We start from the raw sequence: 16,215 nt of genomic DNA on the forward strand, positions 1-16,215 counted from the left end.
GTGTGAATGGCGTCGACCTTGTGTCGAAGGCTGTATTATGAATGATGGAGTGGATCGACGTTGCCACAGCAGGGGCCGACCAACCCCTATGGAGTGACTGCAAACTTTCTTGTGCGCGGCATCCACCAGGGGCCCCAAACACAGCAGGGCTCGGGGGTCAGTAACCTGAGTACGGCTCAGCCGTTGTGATAGCAGCCCGTGTTTGTGTTATGTAACGCTGGCGGTAGCAATAATAGTCCGTTAGTATTTACTACCAGGGGGGAAATTTAAGGGCGTCGACAGAAAGAGGAGGAGGGTGTTGAAGCGAAGGGAGCCGGAGAAAAAGAGGCCTGACCTGCAGATGGTGCTAAGTGGGAAGAACAGCTGGCACCGAGATGCTAATACCTTTTGGGTTTTACTGTCGGGCCCCATTTCAACTCTGCTGACATCCCACAATATGCTCTGATACATATTCTAGTTGATATAGGAATTAATAATATAATATAATATAATATAATATAATATAATATAATATAATATAATAATAATAATAATAATAATAATAATAATAATATATTTTATTTGTAATTATTGTAAACAACTATGACAATTGTCTGGAATTGATTCTCTTGCAGACGTTGATTCAAAACGGTATCATGGCGGGCCTTTCAAAAACTAGTTCCATGTCCAGTGTTTATTTTATTGCTATTTCCTTCATTAAAAACAAGTCATATAGTCACTCCATGCATATTGTCTCTTAACGCATCATATGATGACTCCCCATTATGGAGAAATGTTGTGTACGTCAACAGAGCATAGGATGAAAGCTGAGCTGAGTGTCATGTACACGATCGAAGCCGTTTTTGGAAGTCTTCAAACAGCCGAATGCATTAATGCGAGTCGGCCAGGGGCGGGCCTGACATATTTCGTGCACGTCTATTCCTTTATTAGTGCCCATGCATTGATAGACATGGAATGAAGAGTAAGCGATCTCGGACAATAAATCCGGCAGGGGCTCGCTTAACTGTACCCTGTAATCCCGCTGAGAGTCCCGGGATCAAGGCTACAGCTTGTTGGCCTATTGCGATCATTCCAGCATAGCTCTTGATTAAATCAGGAATCCGACACGACGGAGAGAAGTCACCCTCTCGGATGGTAAACGAGAGGGGGCGAGACATGGAAAGAGTCGGACGTAGGGAGGGCAAAGGTGAATGACAGATTGGAAACAGGGCGGCATCAATTGTCGAAGACAGGAGGGAGTGAGGAGGCGGAGTGGGTGAAAAAGAGGTTTGAAATACCTCGCCGCCCGTTCGGGCCCACTTGCCAGCAAGCTGCGGACAGACTTGGGACACAGAGTAGGAAAAGGGAGGGAGTGTTTTTGTAAGTGCGTTCCCAGGGGAGAGGCGGTCATTGTCTACTTTGCCAGGACGCCGATCAGTTGCAGGTCCACTTGGGTCGAGCAAGCACAGAGCAGAGTCGCACCTGCTGCATCCGAGCACGAGGAGCTGCAGCCACAACAGTGACAAGAGAAGTGAACTTCGCCATCGCACAAGCATGACAGTGAGTGCTCGTCTTCAATTTAGTCATTTTAGTTTGGAGCCTGCAAAGTTTTTTTTTTATGTGTTTTTGTGTCCATTTGTTTTATGCCTACTTTCAATTTGTCTTCCCCTTGAATATGAATGTGAAGATGAGCAAATGCATGATGTATGACACAAAAAAGGAAATTATCGTATATAGTACAGAAAATGTCAATAAAAGGAAAGCAATGTTGTTATCGTTCAAAACAAGAGAGTAAAAAGTTACATGATTGTTATTCTATATATTAAAGCTGTGCCGTTTTAAATATAAGTTATAATAAGTTCATTTATTAAACAATATATTTTTGCAAAATACATTTTTAACCTCTACAAACCCATGATAAAGTCATGATAAATGTATTTATTATATTAAATATTTTAGCATAATACAATTTTAATCTATAGAGAATCATGATAAATTAATTTATTATATTAAATATATTTTAGAAAAATACAATTTGAATTTTTACAAAATAAACACATGACCATGCATGACTTCTTTCACTGGAGGCTACATATAAAATAATAATATTGAATATATGTTATGCACAGCTTTTGACCTATCTTATCATTAGTTTAAAAAAAGCTTTGAAAATGTGAAAATGGTCGGCGACTGCCAATAAAGCTACAAATATTAGACGTGAAATAAAATAGCATTTGATTCTTTTCATTCACAATCTTTTGAATTGCAACAATACAACATATTAAAATGAAATAGAATAAAATTAAAATGAAATAGAATGAAAGGAATCACAATTTTGCAATTGCAGATCTGGATTTCTCCATTCACTATTCTTAAAATGCTGGAAAATTAGCCTGGCAGCCATTTTCCATAGTGGGGTGAGCAAGTTGCGCGGTACACCCTGGAACGATTTCCAGCCTCCACTACATTGGAAAGCCATCCAAGAAGAGATTTCATTTCACGTCGCCTTTAATCAGCATGGTTTGACATTGTCGGTAACGCAATATTACAAACTGCCGGGTCATCCGTAGATACGTGACTGTCTAGAGATTTTGGGGGGACATTTGAATCCCTGATGCTTAATCCATGCTCTCAACATCAAGACATCGTCAAAGAGGTCAAATGCTCAGTTTAAAATAGGGCCGTCATCTTCATCTCCGTGCCAAGAGTCCCTCTCGCTCCCACTCGCTGACATTTTCCCATCCAAGCAGGAAATTTATGCAAACCTCCCAAAAGTCTTTGCATGGCGTGACAGCGTGAACTTCAATGCGGACACACAAAATGTCAAAAGTCAAGACATGTTTTTGACTGCCGTGCGTCACAAATGTTCGCACCCCTTCCGAATTTACCGTGGTGGAAGCGATAAGGGACTTACTTCAAAGCGTATCATCCAAGCTGTGACTGGAGGAGACAAAGTGTTGAGCATTAAGAACTGAGTGACAGCTCCAGATGCCGCCATCGTCCTGATAAGACATCTCGTTGATCCCGCCCAAAGGACGTAGGAGAGAGAACAGGCGTCCTGACACCTTCTGTCGAAACGCAGAAGATAAAAAGACAGAAAATATATTTGTACAACTTCTCCAAACCTTCCTTCCTCTCACATTGATCACACGGGTTTTTACGCAGGAGGCCGCAATCGCGAAGGAACTCGACGAGCGCTGCTTCCTGTCGGCGCAAGCTATCTCCAGCCTCAAGGTGTCTGACCACTTTCAGGTGCTCAAGTTCCTGGGAGAAGGCTCCTACGGCAAGGTCATGCTGGCCGTGCACAGGAAGAAAGGTCAGCCTGTCCGTTTGTGATGACAGTTTGAAAGCTCATTACGTCTCAATTGCCATGGCGTGAAATTCACCCCCCCCCCCCCTCACTCCCTAACTTAGTTAGGTAACACAGATTACTCCATGCAAAATAAAGTGCATCGCTAATGTAACCAATCCTGGCTCGGGTTTCACGCTTGTGATGAAACGTCGTGTTGTGTTGGCCAACTGTCGCAGTAATGTGATGAAGGATGACTCTTTGGATGGCATCCATTTTGCCTTTTACGCAGCCGCTGCTTTAATCAAGAGCTATTCTTCAAGATTGGATTGCGGTAATGTGTTTGTAACACAATCGCCCCCCCCCCCAAGAGGGAAAGTTAAATTTGTTCACAGGGTTACGGATGAGCAACACAGTAGAACGCTGTTTTAGTTTATTTGAATAAAACTGCACAACATCAAAGACTAAATGATTTTCATTTGCATAAATATAGAAACGGGTATTTGTCACATTTGGACAGAGATTTGTTGCTGTAGAGAGAAAGTGGACCTAAAACAGATCCCTCAGGTACTCCTTTAGAAAATAGGAAGACAGCCCAGCAAAATGCACATGTTGCGTTCTCCTAAACAAGATCGACAGAGTAATTCGCTGCACGATTTTGTATAAGTTCCTCAAAGAGATTTAAAAGCCATCGTATGCTTCACACTTTATTGACTTACAGGAACGCCGATGGCTCTGAAGTTCTTCCCTCGTCAGTCCACCAGTCTGGCGTCCTTCCTGAGGGAGTACAACTTGTCTCTTTCCTACTGCACGCACCCCTCGCTGACTCGGGCATTGGGGATCTTTTTTTCAACGTCCTCACACTACGTCTTCGCCCAGCAGGCCGGCCTCTACGGGGACCTGTACAGTGTCATCGTGTCAGAGGTCAGTTGACGGATGCGTAACGTTTTGACTCAAATCTAAGCACCCAGTGGACAAGATTAAAAACACTACAATTTGAATATTTTATCCGTGTCAGCAAAAAAAGAGATGTGGGTGATGGTTAGCAGGCATCTTATCACTGCCAGTAACAAGCAGAGCAAGAGATAAGAGCGAGAACACGCAGCTCTCACGGCCCAGCCGGCAGCAGGATAGCGTGCGAAGTGAGGCGGGAGGTTTCCATTAGCGTCACTGAGTGTGTACGTGTGTGCCTTGTTCGCTGCGATTGTCTTCACACTGAGTGACAAGTGTGAGGGACCAAAACAAATTCTGACAGATGGCAGCACAATGGTTCTGGTAGGCTCAAAATCAGTGAGCCAATTCATGTTGGCTCTCTTGTGTGTGATCCAGGTCGGCCTGGATGAGGAGAGTGTCCAGAGAGTGATGGCCCAGCTGAGCGGCGCCGTGACCCACCTCCATTCCCTGGGTTTCGTCCACCGGGACATCAAGCCCGAGAACATCTTCTTGTGTGACAGTTCCTGCCGCTGGGTCAAACTGGGTGACTTCGGCCTGACCCGGGCCATCGGGTACTCCGTCGGGGCCGTCTGGTACCAGTCGCCTTTCTGCACCCCGGAGGTGGAGCCCGCCAAGGAGACGGAGGAGGAGAAGGAGTGTGATGTCACAGAGAAGGAGGAGAAGGAGGCTCTTTGGATTACGGTGGAGCCCTGCATTGACAGCTGGGCCTTGGGGATCCTCACCTACTGCCTGCTGACTGGCTGCTTCCCCTGGGAGGAGAGCACCGGCGACGACCCGCGCTACACCAAATACAAAGCTTGGTTTGAGCGTGAGGGCACGGGCGAGAGGGATGAGAAGGAAACCGACGTCTACGCCGTCATGAAGGAGAATCACAGCAACAACCCGCCTCCATCAGAGTTCCACGGCCTCAGCTCGCTGGTCATGGCGCTTTTCCGACAATTGCTCCACCCCGACCCAGAGCAACGAGGGAACCCCGAGGAGATCCTGAGCTACCTGGGAGGACCCTGGCTCATGGAGACAGAGGAGGAGGAGAGGAGGAGGGCCGAGGAGGCAGAGAGGGAGGCCAGGAAAGTCAGGGAGGCGGGAGGAGGAGTGGAAGAGATTGTCAGGGAAGGAAGAAAGGAGAGATGAAGGGACATAGGAGGGACTTTTCTTTCTATTTGTCGCAAAAAGTTCAGCTTATTGGGCTTGGGGTGAAATTTCAAGGTGAACTCAGAATGCTCTAGATCAGTGGTTCCCAAACTTTTGCAGGCTGGCGCCCCCTTGGCTCCCCAGTGAATTCCTAGCGCCCCCCCCCTCCCCCCAATTTCATGTTGACTTGAACTCAAGATGATGTTGACCACCAGAATGCGGTTTTTATTAGAAAATTCTGAACATTACAAGCTTGAAATTACAAACCTGAGCTTTTGCTTTTGTAGTCTATGCTGTCGGATCTGACTGGGCCAGAGCGGCGTGCGGTAACCGGACCCTGATGTGTCGTCCACTGACTCGTCCTGCTGCACGTGTTGTGTACAAACCGTCAAACAAACGTTCGAACTTCTGACTTCGACTTCAGACTGCCGCCCCCCTACCGCCCCCTTCTTCCTCACCGTCCCCCCAGATCTTTCCACCGCCCACTTTGGGAACCACTGCTCTAGATTCTAGATTCAGGGGTGTCAAACTCATTTTCATCATGGGCCGCATCATAGTCATAGTTTCCCTAGGAGGGCCATCATGACAGTCTTCATCTATAGACATACAGTATAGGCTACAAAACAACCTGATGAATAACTAGTTTTGAAATCAGAGACTAGTCAATGTTGTTTAAATACTTTAAAAAGACGAATGGTAATAAAAATTGCTAGCATTGTCACTATTGTTTAAAATTGAGGACAATTTGTAATTTTAGTAATGACAAAGTCAATACAAATATTGTCTTCGCGGGCCACATAAAATGATGTGGGGGGCCGTAACTGGCCCCCAGGCCTTGAGTTTGACATCTATGCTCTAGAACCATCACCGGTGTACTTAATGGTATGTCCAGTGACTGTATAAAAGTTATTGAATTGCAAATATTAGGTTCTGTATTTACCGTTGTTTTTTATTTTTTTTATTTTTACACAGTTATAAAGTATATATGTAGATATCAACTGCTGTTGTATAGATTCCAGTGTATAAATATGTGTTTTGTTAACAACAATGATAATAAAGAGTATGATAAACATTCATGAAAAGGCCTGTAAAATTTGTATGGAGTCACATAAATGAAGATAAAAGTACAATATTTTCTCACGTGCCTTTATATCATTGATGTAATTGAAAATAATTCAACAGTATATACATAAAGAAAAAAAATTCCATTGTGCCATGCTGGGATCCATATTTTATGCTTGTCCTACATCTGTCAAAGATGGACAATCACTTCATCCCCCCAAAAAAATCACTCGCACTCCAGTTACAGTGCCCTCGAAAGAATGTTGGCCCATGTTTTACGGCCGTTCCGAACCCCGAATCACGCGTTGACGATTTGTTGATTTCCTAGTCTGAGGAAATTGGAACAAACTCACACAGCATCATAATTTTAGCAGCCCTAATAAAACCAACAACAAAAAAAGAGGATGTGACTTAAATTGATATGATTTAAAATTTCCAAGTAACCAGTTTTTCCATTGAGTATTTGATTTTGATGAGCTAGCTCATGCAGTGCCTGCGCTAACCCCAGCTAAGGAGTTACTCAACACACTTTTATAAATAGACCCCCTCACTTGTCTATTTACACACTCTGCATAACATCACCTTGCCGCTACCATCTGCACAGAACAGGCCTGCTGATGCACAGTCAGCCTTGAACCGGCTTTTTTGGGATTGCTTTGTTTTCAGCCAGGTGCTTTGAAACAAAAAATGTATCTTTACCTTTGACAATATGATAACAATAATACAGATAAAACACAGATCACAAAAAAAAAAAATAGATTCCAATACAGTGTTGTCATTAAAGCAGACATTTTGAAACGTTTGACAAAAAAGTCAGTCAGTTGTTTTTCTATCGGGTATGACAATAAGCGCCTCGCTGACAAAAATAGAAAGTGCATTGGCTGTCTTGCGAAATCGTCTGCGGGAGGATTGAAGCCCACCAGACGGCTGTGTTTTTCTTTCCGATATCCGTTTTATATTTAACACAGAGCTGCGATATAATTGGAAAATTCCTCCAGCCATTTTCTTTGGCGCTTGTCCTCTTGAGGGTACGAGCTGGAGCATGTTCCAGCTGATTTGGCCAGGATAGCGGTCAACAAACCATTTTTTAAGGTTTGACTTACAATTGCGTTTTGTCTTTGGGGCTTCATTGGATGAGAAAAGCCCACGAGCGCTGGTACCGTACACTTCTCTCAGTATGGACGTGAAACGATAACCTGATTAATGGCTGTGGTGGGGAAGTAAATACAGAGTTGCAAATTGTTAAAATGCAGCCTCGCCGTAACGAATGCCATCACATATTCAAATTTCTCTCTACGATCCAACCTTTTGCTATCATTTGGCTTTGTTTACTTTCTAACGGATTTGGGGTTCTCTCAGAGGGGAGCAATGGTGAAACATTTTTCCACAGGACTCAAGGGAGACGTAGAATGGGAAGCATGTTCAGGGGGGGAAATATAAGGCGGGTTATTAACGTGTGCTTGCAGCGCTGGCATGCGGCTACAAACCGTGTCTGAGTAATAAACGAGCCGAGAGTTTATCATGTGTTTACGTTCCGGCATGTCTCGTGCGTCACCTGACCACCTTAACAGAGGTAGTGGAAGATGCTCACTTTCTGTTTGCAAATATTGCAGCAATTAAACTCATTTATTTGTGAAAAAAAGATGAGGAGCTTTGAGCGGCATTATTAGCTGCAGATTGCCAACAAAAGCGCAGTTGTTTTTTTTTTATGCCAAATTGAATCAGTAAGTAAAACCGACCAATCACTGCATCTGACCAACCTTGCTTTCACAACGGCCATCTTGTTTTTGTCTCGCAACATTTTCTAGTTTGATTTTCTGGCTTGTCGGTTCGACACGAGCAAAGAACGGATCGTCCCAGTTGGATTTTGTCTTTTGCTTGCTCTGCTCTCCATCTGTCAAGCTGTCATCAGAGTCTCTCCGGCGACCTTGTTAGGCCCCTCAGACTGCCCCCCCACCACCACACCAGCAAGCATCCCCACCCATCAGGCACTCTGTGTAACCCCGATGTGCCTGGGGGAAATGATGGATGTCCCGTTCTTGAAAGTCATCCGAGATGTTTTATGTCTGCTGAATTGTGAGTGTGACTATGTGAGCTTGCTGACAAGCTGGACAATGACAGGGTGGCCATTTTAGGTCAGTAATAGCATTTAGTAAACACAATTTAAGAGACTTGTTGGCCACTAAACATGGGTACTTTAGCCAGTTCCGGCATTGTGGGCTTATTGAAGTCCAGTAATAAAACTTTCAGTGCCACTATCATTGATAATTTGGCGCCCCCTGCTGGTTGTGTCAAAAAGAGTCCCATATACTGTAGATGCCATCTAAATAGATATTAAGTTAGACACTACAGCTTTATAGCACTCTCAGAAAATTTTATAGCAATATTTGCTTGAATCAATACAGTGCGAACGGTTGCTTGTCTTGAATTGAAACCCGAATCTGCAAATTTTGAGAAAGATGTGCTAACCACTAGCCCACGGCGCTAACAAAATAAGAAATACTTCCTGAAATTTCAATATGTTTTTTACATTTTGTATGAACGTGTGTTTCTAATGTTCCGATGATAAACTGAGACATCTTCTGAAATAAGAATGATTAAAATATTGCATTAATCAAATACAAAGGCAGTGTGTTATTAATTAGGCTTATTGGAATGGGGCAGGGAGAAATGGTGAAAACAATGAAGGGACGGAGGATGCGGGAGGAGGGAGAAGGCGAGGAGGAGTGAGAAGAAGAGAAGGAGGAGAAACCAACAAGAGGACAAAGAAGTCGTTAAACAAAAGCAGGTTCGGACAACAGCTAAAGTTGTGAGTATTGTCTTTTTTTTTTCTCAGTTTTGAGGGCACTAAATAGCAACTATATGTAGAAGATTGTTAAAGATTGTAGATGTTTCAGACTGATTGTGATATCTATGCTTGCAATCAAATTACTATTATTAATTATCCTGAGAAAACAAGTACAGATTGTGAAAGATACAAAATATACCGATTCAGTGAGTTAAAAAAAAGTGCTAAACATGCTAAAAGAATGTGTGTAAATTCAAAGCATAAGACCAACATGCTCAACAGGCTGTGTCTAAAGTGATCTTTAGAAAGTGACTTATAGGAAAGTGTTGATTCGTCCTATCAAGAAAAATCTATAAAAGAATGTGAGAGTGTAACAGAAGAAAGGGTGGAGGTGCTCATATTGGGCACCCGGGGAAAAAAAACAAACAAAAAAAAAAAACCAACCAACACATTCCTTTGAGAGAACTCACAACTTGGACTAAGCTGCTCTGACACATTGCGAGAGGAATGAGATGCAGTTTGGTGAGCGACAGAAAACAACTCTTTGCAAAAATGCATAAAAATATATTATAGTCATCATCCAGCCGATGATTAAATGTATTAACGTGCAATTTGCCTTAAATATGTTTTACTAATCAAAATTGTCTGTAAACAAACTTTGCTCAGACCAACCAATCAGAGGATGGCAAAAATGTTGTGTGTGGGTGGGTGGGTTGATTAAAATCTGTTTCAAAACTTTCATGAAAAGAAAAAAAAAACTTGGAAAAGCCTAGCAAAACAGCTGAACTTTATTTGGGGTTAACCAGAAGCACTTTAAATGGTGGCAGATGTGTCCTGACGCCTATTTTAATGTGATTAGTTCATTCTCAACACAGCCACATCACCAGTTATAAAAGGGTGTGTACACTTATGCAACTACATTATCTCAGTCATTTTTCCTTTCCCCTCTCTGAAAAATTCTTAAAATAATTAAATCAGTGAAAAGGTTCGGGCGTTCTATTTTTTTTTTTTATATATGGTTTCACAAAACGATGGCATTTAAACAGGGGTGTGTAGACTTTTTATATAATAGCACAAATATATGAAAATGTTTTTCTTTCCTAGTTTATCAAACTCACCTCTTGCAATGGGCAACCTCTCAGTGGTCCTGCTCCTCTGCGGTCTCCATGGTAACGCTGCCAAACAGAACACACAAATCTGTTTTAATTATCCTCAGTCGCCCTTGTGTTTGTTGCTTTAAAAAAAAAAAAAAAGAAAAAAAAAAAGACTTCCCTCATGTTGTTTTTCCTTTCTGTGTGTTCCAAAGCACTCGCAGCTGTAGTCCAAGCCCAGGAGAGCGGTAATGTTCCTTTAAAAGTTTCCTCTTTATTTGATTTTTGCAATGTGACTTGATCTTTTTGTTTTTGATTTTTTTTTACTCCAGAGGCCACAGAGGCACCTGTTGGGACCCCCCTGCCAGCCAGTAAGTGTGCCAGACACATTATTTTGTATCCAATGGTAGGAAGTGACAAAATATAAATACATTCAGAAAAGAAAAAGTGCCATCTGATTTTAACGCCCACATTCCTGCTGTTGTTTTCGAATTAAGGCAAAGAGCACTTGCAATAACTCGACACACCTAGCAAAATAATATCACAATATCGTTTTTCCCTCTGCAATTAATAACTAATATTACTGCCGTACTGAGAAGCCAAGAGACGAGCCCTGACTCCAGTCCAGACTATTTGAATGTCGATTTTATACTGCCCCCTACTGGCCAAAGCGTGCACACCGGATTGAGCAGCACGTGCGCTCTTGGAGAATGTGTGACACAAACTAATTCATTATTTTTTTTCTTGAAGTTTCTTTTTCATGACGTCCGTACTACTTTTTCTTATGAAGTCCTCTGCTTTCAACTCAAGTGTGACGTTTGCGTACGCGTGTGCAGACTGCAGGGAGGAGATGTATCTATGCACCAGGATGTATTCGGTCCATCGGCCCCTGAAGAGATGCCTGGGGGGACGCTGCATTTACAGGTGTGTACCTGTGGGCGAATTGACTTCAAAGATCAGCTCAGTAATTATTATTTTTTTTTTCTGTTTGCGTCTCAGCGTCCCTCGCGTCTACGTGATCAACAATGAGATTTGCACGAGGACGGTGTGCAAAGACGAGGAGAATCTCAAAGGTGAGGCGGCTACCGTTAACCGACTCTCCGTGCACTAACACGAGTCCGTCTGGGACTTTGTCCGACAGTCGAGCTGTGCAGAGAATTGTCCGGGTGGCCCAAGCGCATCACGAGATCGTCGAATAGGAAACGCTGCCGCAATCGCCGTGGCAACCCCAAAACTTGGGCAAACAAGGCCTGACGGGGTTCTCGGATACGGCCACCCGCCCGGGTGTCGTCGTCAGCAAAACAGCCCATAACACTATAAATTTCACGCTTGACACCTACGGGGGTCTCCTCAACGTGTGCTGACTCATATATTTGTTGATGTGTTTTAACTTTCAATTGCCCGTGAATACCGTACATTTCATGGATCATGTCTAGCAGGATTTACGATCCTTGAAAAAGCACTATGGAAAGCAGTTGGGAGTATTTTTGCCCATTTCCCGGATACCCAACGGAAGCTCCATGCACGAGGATGATCTTTTGTCCTCACTAGCAAGACAAAAATACGACAAAGTTAAATATTGAAGAAATGCTTGAACAGCTTTCCACAAGGCTTTATATCAAGTCCAGTCATCGCACAAGTCGTTTTGACATTGCAAGGTGCTCACTGATAATCCAGGATTTCTTACATGTAGTCAATTAATGGTTTTGTGTCCTCGCACATTTTTTTTTTGTTCAACAAATAAAATGCACAACAGTTGCATTGTTTCTGTCTTATATTTACCTTTGCATATTCATTTCCATACATAACAAATCACAGACGGTAAAACGTTTTGTTAGGGTTGATGCCCGGCCAACATCCATCGCGACATCCACGAATCGACAAAATCTATCTGCATGTACACGACAAGATCACAATAACCAGAAACGCATTTCACAAAAAAAGCGTGGTCCCGATAATGCATCAGTCCAAAATTAAACACTTGACATACATCAAAAAGTTCAAATGAGGTTGGTGGCACAACTTTTCGGGTTGTCTGATGACGACGACAAACCCCCCCACTCTGAGAATGATGACATCACTAAGCGAGACAGAGGTCGTGAATGAGCTTAGCTGACATCCCAACAGCCACTAAATCACATCCAACTTGGCTGCCATCTTCATCCTCTCAACGTATTTACGTCGGCCGCTAGTTTTCACAAAGCAGCTGCTCTATGCTGTCTACACTGCTAGTATTGCTGTTGTGCCCTTAGAGTCCACTGCGGGGCGCCATACAGCAGCACCGCTTGGGGAACCCACTGAAGGTTTCTTTCAAGTACAAGGTTATGGTGGTAAACTAGCAGAGTAATAGAACAATGCCGGTGTTGAATTAAGACGTACTAACACACAAAGTGCATATTACTGAACCCAAAAAATAGGAAAAAAAAAAATAAGAAGCTACAACATAGATGACAAACTTATACACATTGAAAATAAATAGTCTCTGTACAGAAACTGCATTCATTGTTATATTTCCTTAATCACATTTCTATAGAATGTTCACAGTTAAAAAGGAGGGGGCAAACAAATTGTTAGGTTTGAGACTAACAGCATTAGAACTTATATTGATTCATTTGTACAGTACACGAGGTGGCGGGTGGATGGGGGGGGGCTCAGTGAGGGTTTACCCTGCTCGGCAGGGAGAGCAGTAGGGACCCCCCTCAAAGGGGAAAGCAACGATGCCAAAAGTGCTGCATAATGTTACTGAGAGAGAGAAGAAGAGAGAAGAGGGAAGGAAGAGCCAAGCGGGACTCTGCTCACTTTGGGGAGTCAAAGTCTCCCCACAGGTCGGAGCCGGCCGTCACAGGCGGATTGGATGGCGCCACCAAATTGGAGTTGCTGGAGTCCAGATCCAGCAAGCAACCTGGCGGAGAAGAATATGGTAAAGCTAGCGGCTGCCAATAGCTGGGCCAGGTCATTGAGACGTTCACTGCCATCCGAGAAAAAAAAAAAAAAAAAGGAACTTTGACGTCTATAGCCGTCAATGGCAGTGAACGAGTTAACAGATGAGACAAAAAAAGAAAATATAGATATTCTATTGTATCTCAACTATGTGTTTTTCTTTTATATTTCCAACAAAAACTCAGATTTCATTTTATATACAGGGCTGCTTCGAATCAATCTCCCCACAGAGGACCAATAAAGTTATTCCAATTTGAATTTAATTTGTTTAGACTGGCCACTCTGTCAGGTCACTTTTAATGCAAAGGAACTGAAAAGGCTCCTTATGGAAACTCCCTTCAGGTCATCTTAGTTGTGATTTAGTTCAATAAAAATAAAAATGAAACCAGGTGGTGAGGTTTTGAATATCAGGTAACAAAGCCAATTCATCACAAATTCCAGTGTGTTCAAACCTTGCGGTGTGTTTGCCATCCCCAAAAGTACGCTTGTAAAGCTTCCACTAGCAACAGCTTGACGCCGGTCCGCTGATGCTATTTCACGACTTCTTTCAATAAATAAATCATTTTCCTCTGACTCGGTGGCAATAAAAATTGCAAGTAAAAAAAAAAAAGGAACACGCTAACTAAAAAGCAAGACACCTGGTGACCTCAATGGTACACAAAATACTCCTGACATGAAAGAAAAACAAAAATACAAGAGACGGGCTAATTGGCCGTATGACCTCTACCAACGTTTCCACGGAAGCGTACAATTACCTACCTGTGTCATTTCCTCCCACAGATGGCTGCGTGTTATGATTATTAGATCGGGAGGACGGAGGCGGGCCTAGCCTGCCTCCGGGGGGAGGAGGAAGGAGACCGAGGCCGCCGGAACTCTGCGGGCGAGTCCTATCCTTTTTTTTGGATTGCTTGGATTGAGGTAAAACATTTGGGTTAGTATATGTGGGACTGCGCAGAATTCTGAATTACGAGTAGGGCCCAAATAAGCCCAATTTATTCAAATGAAGTTACCCCAATGTTGAGCGTGATGGTTTGTCCTTCTTTGAAGCCCAGGTCAAGTTTAGGGGTGGAGTCTGGAGCCTGCGCCTGTTTGCTGAATTCATTTTCCTGTTTTACCCACCTTCAGAAATAAAAGGACAGAGATAGAAAATGGTTTCATAAAACAGATTTTTTTTTTTAATCAACTATGATGATTGAAATTTGAAAGGCCGCATACTTGAAGTGGTCTTGAAGTGCAACGTTGAAGTCAAAGGCATCCCCTCGGTCTCCAAACCCGATACCGATGAAGGCACTGCGGCCTGGAACAAAAAATGTGATAAAAAAAAATAAATAATACAAAGGTCTTAAAATGAAATATCTTTCGGTAGCGCTTGAACTCAAGGTAGGTATCGAAAGTAATTTCCAAATGTAAATGTTTAGGAAGTAAAATAATTTGTCACTTGAAATGTACACGCAAAACAGATATAGAAATTAAATAGGAATTTAATGACACACCGTTGTCATCCTGGATGCGGAGCACAAAGTAGCGGCTCGAATCGCTAACGGTTTCCACGGCGATGCCCGGGTACTCGTCCACGGGTGCCTGGGCAAAAAGCTCCCCTGCACATTGGACAGAGAAGAAAATCAATTTTTAGAATATGAGGCCACAATAAAAGATGGAGCCAGCTGGCGACGGGTCACCTTGGAGGAAGATAAAAAAAAAAAGTTTGGGCTGCCGTAGAACATCAGACAATACCCAAGAAACAGCTGCTTCTCACTCACCGGATATTTTGTCCTCCAGTTTGACATAGGCAACTTTCCCCCGAGCCACCACTCGCATGCGTCCCGACCAGTCGGGAGCGTCCAGCTTCCAATCAGCCGCCCTGGGACGGAACAATGTCATGTGTGGACAGCAATGGATGGACGTGTGTCGTTTAAGCTTGCTGTGTTTTTTTACATCAGCCAACACTACTGATTTTGAACCGATGGGCATATTGGATTCACATTTGAATATAAGAAAGCTCAAATCTGATTGGATAAATAAATGTACCATCAAAGACAACAGACTATTAGGAATTTAAGTTATAAATTGGTGGTCGTAATGTAATATATAGAAAAAAAAACGTGACTCACTACACCTAAAGCCGAATTACTACATCATCTGCCTGGTGCCTGCTAATGGAGCGATTGGGAATCTCAGTTTTGGTTATGGCCACTACGATAAAGCTTGAGTGAGTGAAAATGTATGAAATAAGATTGTGTCACTCTTCAATGACAATATCTCTACTTGAGCATCAATCCCTTTCAAGTGTCCTTGAATAAGACACAAATATTGGCCCGTGTACAAATAGATTTATCTCAAATATGATTGTGTATTTCTGACAAATTTGTAGAAACGGAGTATTAATTAAAAGAAATTAAAATAAGCAGAAGGAGGCTAACCGGTAGCTTGACGCTACATTGAGTCGGCTAGCAGGTAACGGGCTCGTCCACTGACAGCTCGCTGGCGCCGTGCGTGCCCCTGCAGTCAGGCCTCACCTGATGGCCCGGTTGGATGCTCGCGGTGGGATTCGGTATACGTTGACTTCTGGTTTGACACAGAGGATAGATTCGTATTCGACCTGGCCCTCCGTCGCCATCTTGCCTTGTTATTCCGTCGGTGAGCGCCGTCGCCGGTGTCGGTGTTATTGTGAGTCCGTGCGGTCAATGCGTGACCGTAATATATCGAGTAGAACGGCATTTTGTTTTCTTTATTTATTCTCAGGCACTATTGTGTGATAATATGCGGAATACATGATGATGTAGACGTTGCTTGATTTTTGCTGTTAACGCTCTCATTGATAAGCTATTTCTACTTTTGCACTCTGCTTGAACTGAATAATTTCCTGTGTCACCTAAGACAGACATTACGGTATTATCAATAAACAAGGATGGTGTCAATGCTGCTACAAAAAATGCCTTCTTTTTTTTTCAATTTTAACACAGATTGAAATAAGAGTGAAT

The 16,215-nt window shown here is 43.0% G+C and overlaps 3 protein-coding genes across 4 annotated transcripts; 2 read left to right on the plus strand and 1 right to left on the minus strand.

The window, feature by feature from the left end:
• Positions 1–1,413: 1,413 nt before the first annotated feature.
• sbk3 (SH3 domain binding kinase family, member 3) lies at positions 1,414–6,406 on the plus strand. Its single transcript, XM_085918764.1, has 4 exons — positions 1,414–1,539; positions 3,145–3,295; positions 3,990–4,192; positions 4,598–6,406. The coding sequence occupies exons 1-4, from the start codon at positions 1,534–1,536 to the stop codon at positions 5,351–5,353; spliced, it is 1,116 nt and encodes a 371-aa protein (XP_085774890.1). The 5' UTR covers positions 1,414–1,533; the 3' UTR covers positions 5,354–6,406.
• Positions 6,407–9,102: 2,696 nt separating this feature from the next.
• mfap5 (microfibril associated protein 5) lies at positions 9,103–12,052 on the plus strand. Of its 2 annotated transcripts, none has more exons than XM_085919157.1 (7): positions 9,103–9,224; positions 10,308–10,372; positions 10,510–10,542; positions 10,627–10,665; positions 11,131–11,218; positions 11,294–11,367; positions 11,436–12,052. In XM_085919157.1, the coding sequence occupies exons 2-7, from the start codon at positions 10,330–10,332 to the stop codon at positions 11,546–11,548; spliced, it is 390 nt and encodes a 129-aa protein (XP_085775283.1). In that variant the 5' UTR covers positions 9,103–9,224; positions 10,308–10,329; the 3' UTR covers positions 11,549–12,052. The 2 variants fall into 2 exon arrangements, with proteins under 2 accessions (XP_085775283.1, XP_085775284.1); XM_085919158.1 differs by lacking the exon at positions 9,103–9,224 and adding an exon at positions 9,232–9,725.
• On the minus strand, positions 11,885–15,900 carry necap1 (NECAP endocytosis associated 1). The gene is made up of 7 exons (XM_085919156.1): positions 15,751–15,900; positions 14,995–15,095; positions 14,728–14,832; positions 14,450–14,531; positions 14,245–14,353; positions 13,994–14,141; positions 11,885–13,196 (listed from the first exon to the last, which is right to left on the minus strand). Exons 1-7 carry the CDS (start codon positions 15,849–15,851, stop codon positions 13,090–13,092), a joined length of 753 nt encoding a protein of 250 aa, XP_085775282.1. The 5' UTR covers positions 15,852–15,900; the 3' UTR covers positions 11,885–13,089.
• Positions 15,901–16,215: the final 315 nt, after the last annotated feature.

The sequence above is a fragment of the Syngnathus leptorhynchus genome, chromosome 8 (assembly GCF_054491065.1).
Source record: "Syngnathus leptorhynchus isolate UIUO chromosome 8, UIUO_Slep, whole genome shotgun sequence".
NCBI lineage: Eukaryota > Metazoa > Chordata > Actinopteri > Syngnathiformes > Syngnathidae > Syngnathus > Syngnathus leptorhynchus.

What these genes read in the sequence shown, in the direction of transcription:
- mfap5 (XM_085919157.1), top strand. Translation starts at nt 10,330, where the DNA reads ATGGGCAACCTCTCAGTGGTCCTGCTCCTCTGCGGTCTCCATG. An exon ending in AGTCCAAGCCCAGGAGAGCG is followed by an intron (nt 10,543 to 10,626) that starts GTAATGTTCCTT and finishes TTTTTACTCCAG; the next exon opens with AGGCCACAGAGGCACCTGTT. An exon ending in GGGGGACGCTGCATTTACAG is followed by an intron (nt 11,219 to 11,293) that starts GTGTGTACCTGT and finishes TTTGCGTCTCAG; the next exon opens with CGTCCCTCGCGTCTACGTGA.
- necap1 (XM_085919156.1), bottom strand. Translation starts at nt 15,851, where the DNA reads ATGGCGACGGAGGGCCAGGTCGAATACGAATCTATCCTCTGTGTCAAA. An exon ending in ACTGGAGGACAAAATATCCG is followed by an intron (nt 14,833 to 14,994) that starts GTGAGTGAGAAG and finishes TCCAATGTGCAG; the next exon opens with GGGAGCTTTTTGCCCAGGCA. An exon ending in TGTGGGAGGAAATGACACAG is followed by an intron (nt 13,197 to 13,993) that starts GTAGGTAATTGT and finishes CTTCTCCGCCAG; the next exon opens with GTTGCTTGCTGGATCTGGAC.
- sbk3 (XM_085918764.1), top strand. An exon ending in GGCCGTGCACAGGAAGAAAG is followed by an intron (nt 3,296 to 3,989) that starts GTCAGCCTGTCC and finishes ATTGACTTACAG; the next exon opens with GAACGCCGATGGCTCTGAAG. An exon ending in ACAGTGTCATCGTGTCAGAG is followed by an intron (nt 4,193 to 4,597) that starts GTCAGTTGACGG and finishes TGTGTGATCCAG; the next exon opens with GTCGGCCTGGATGAGGAGAG.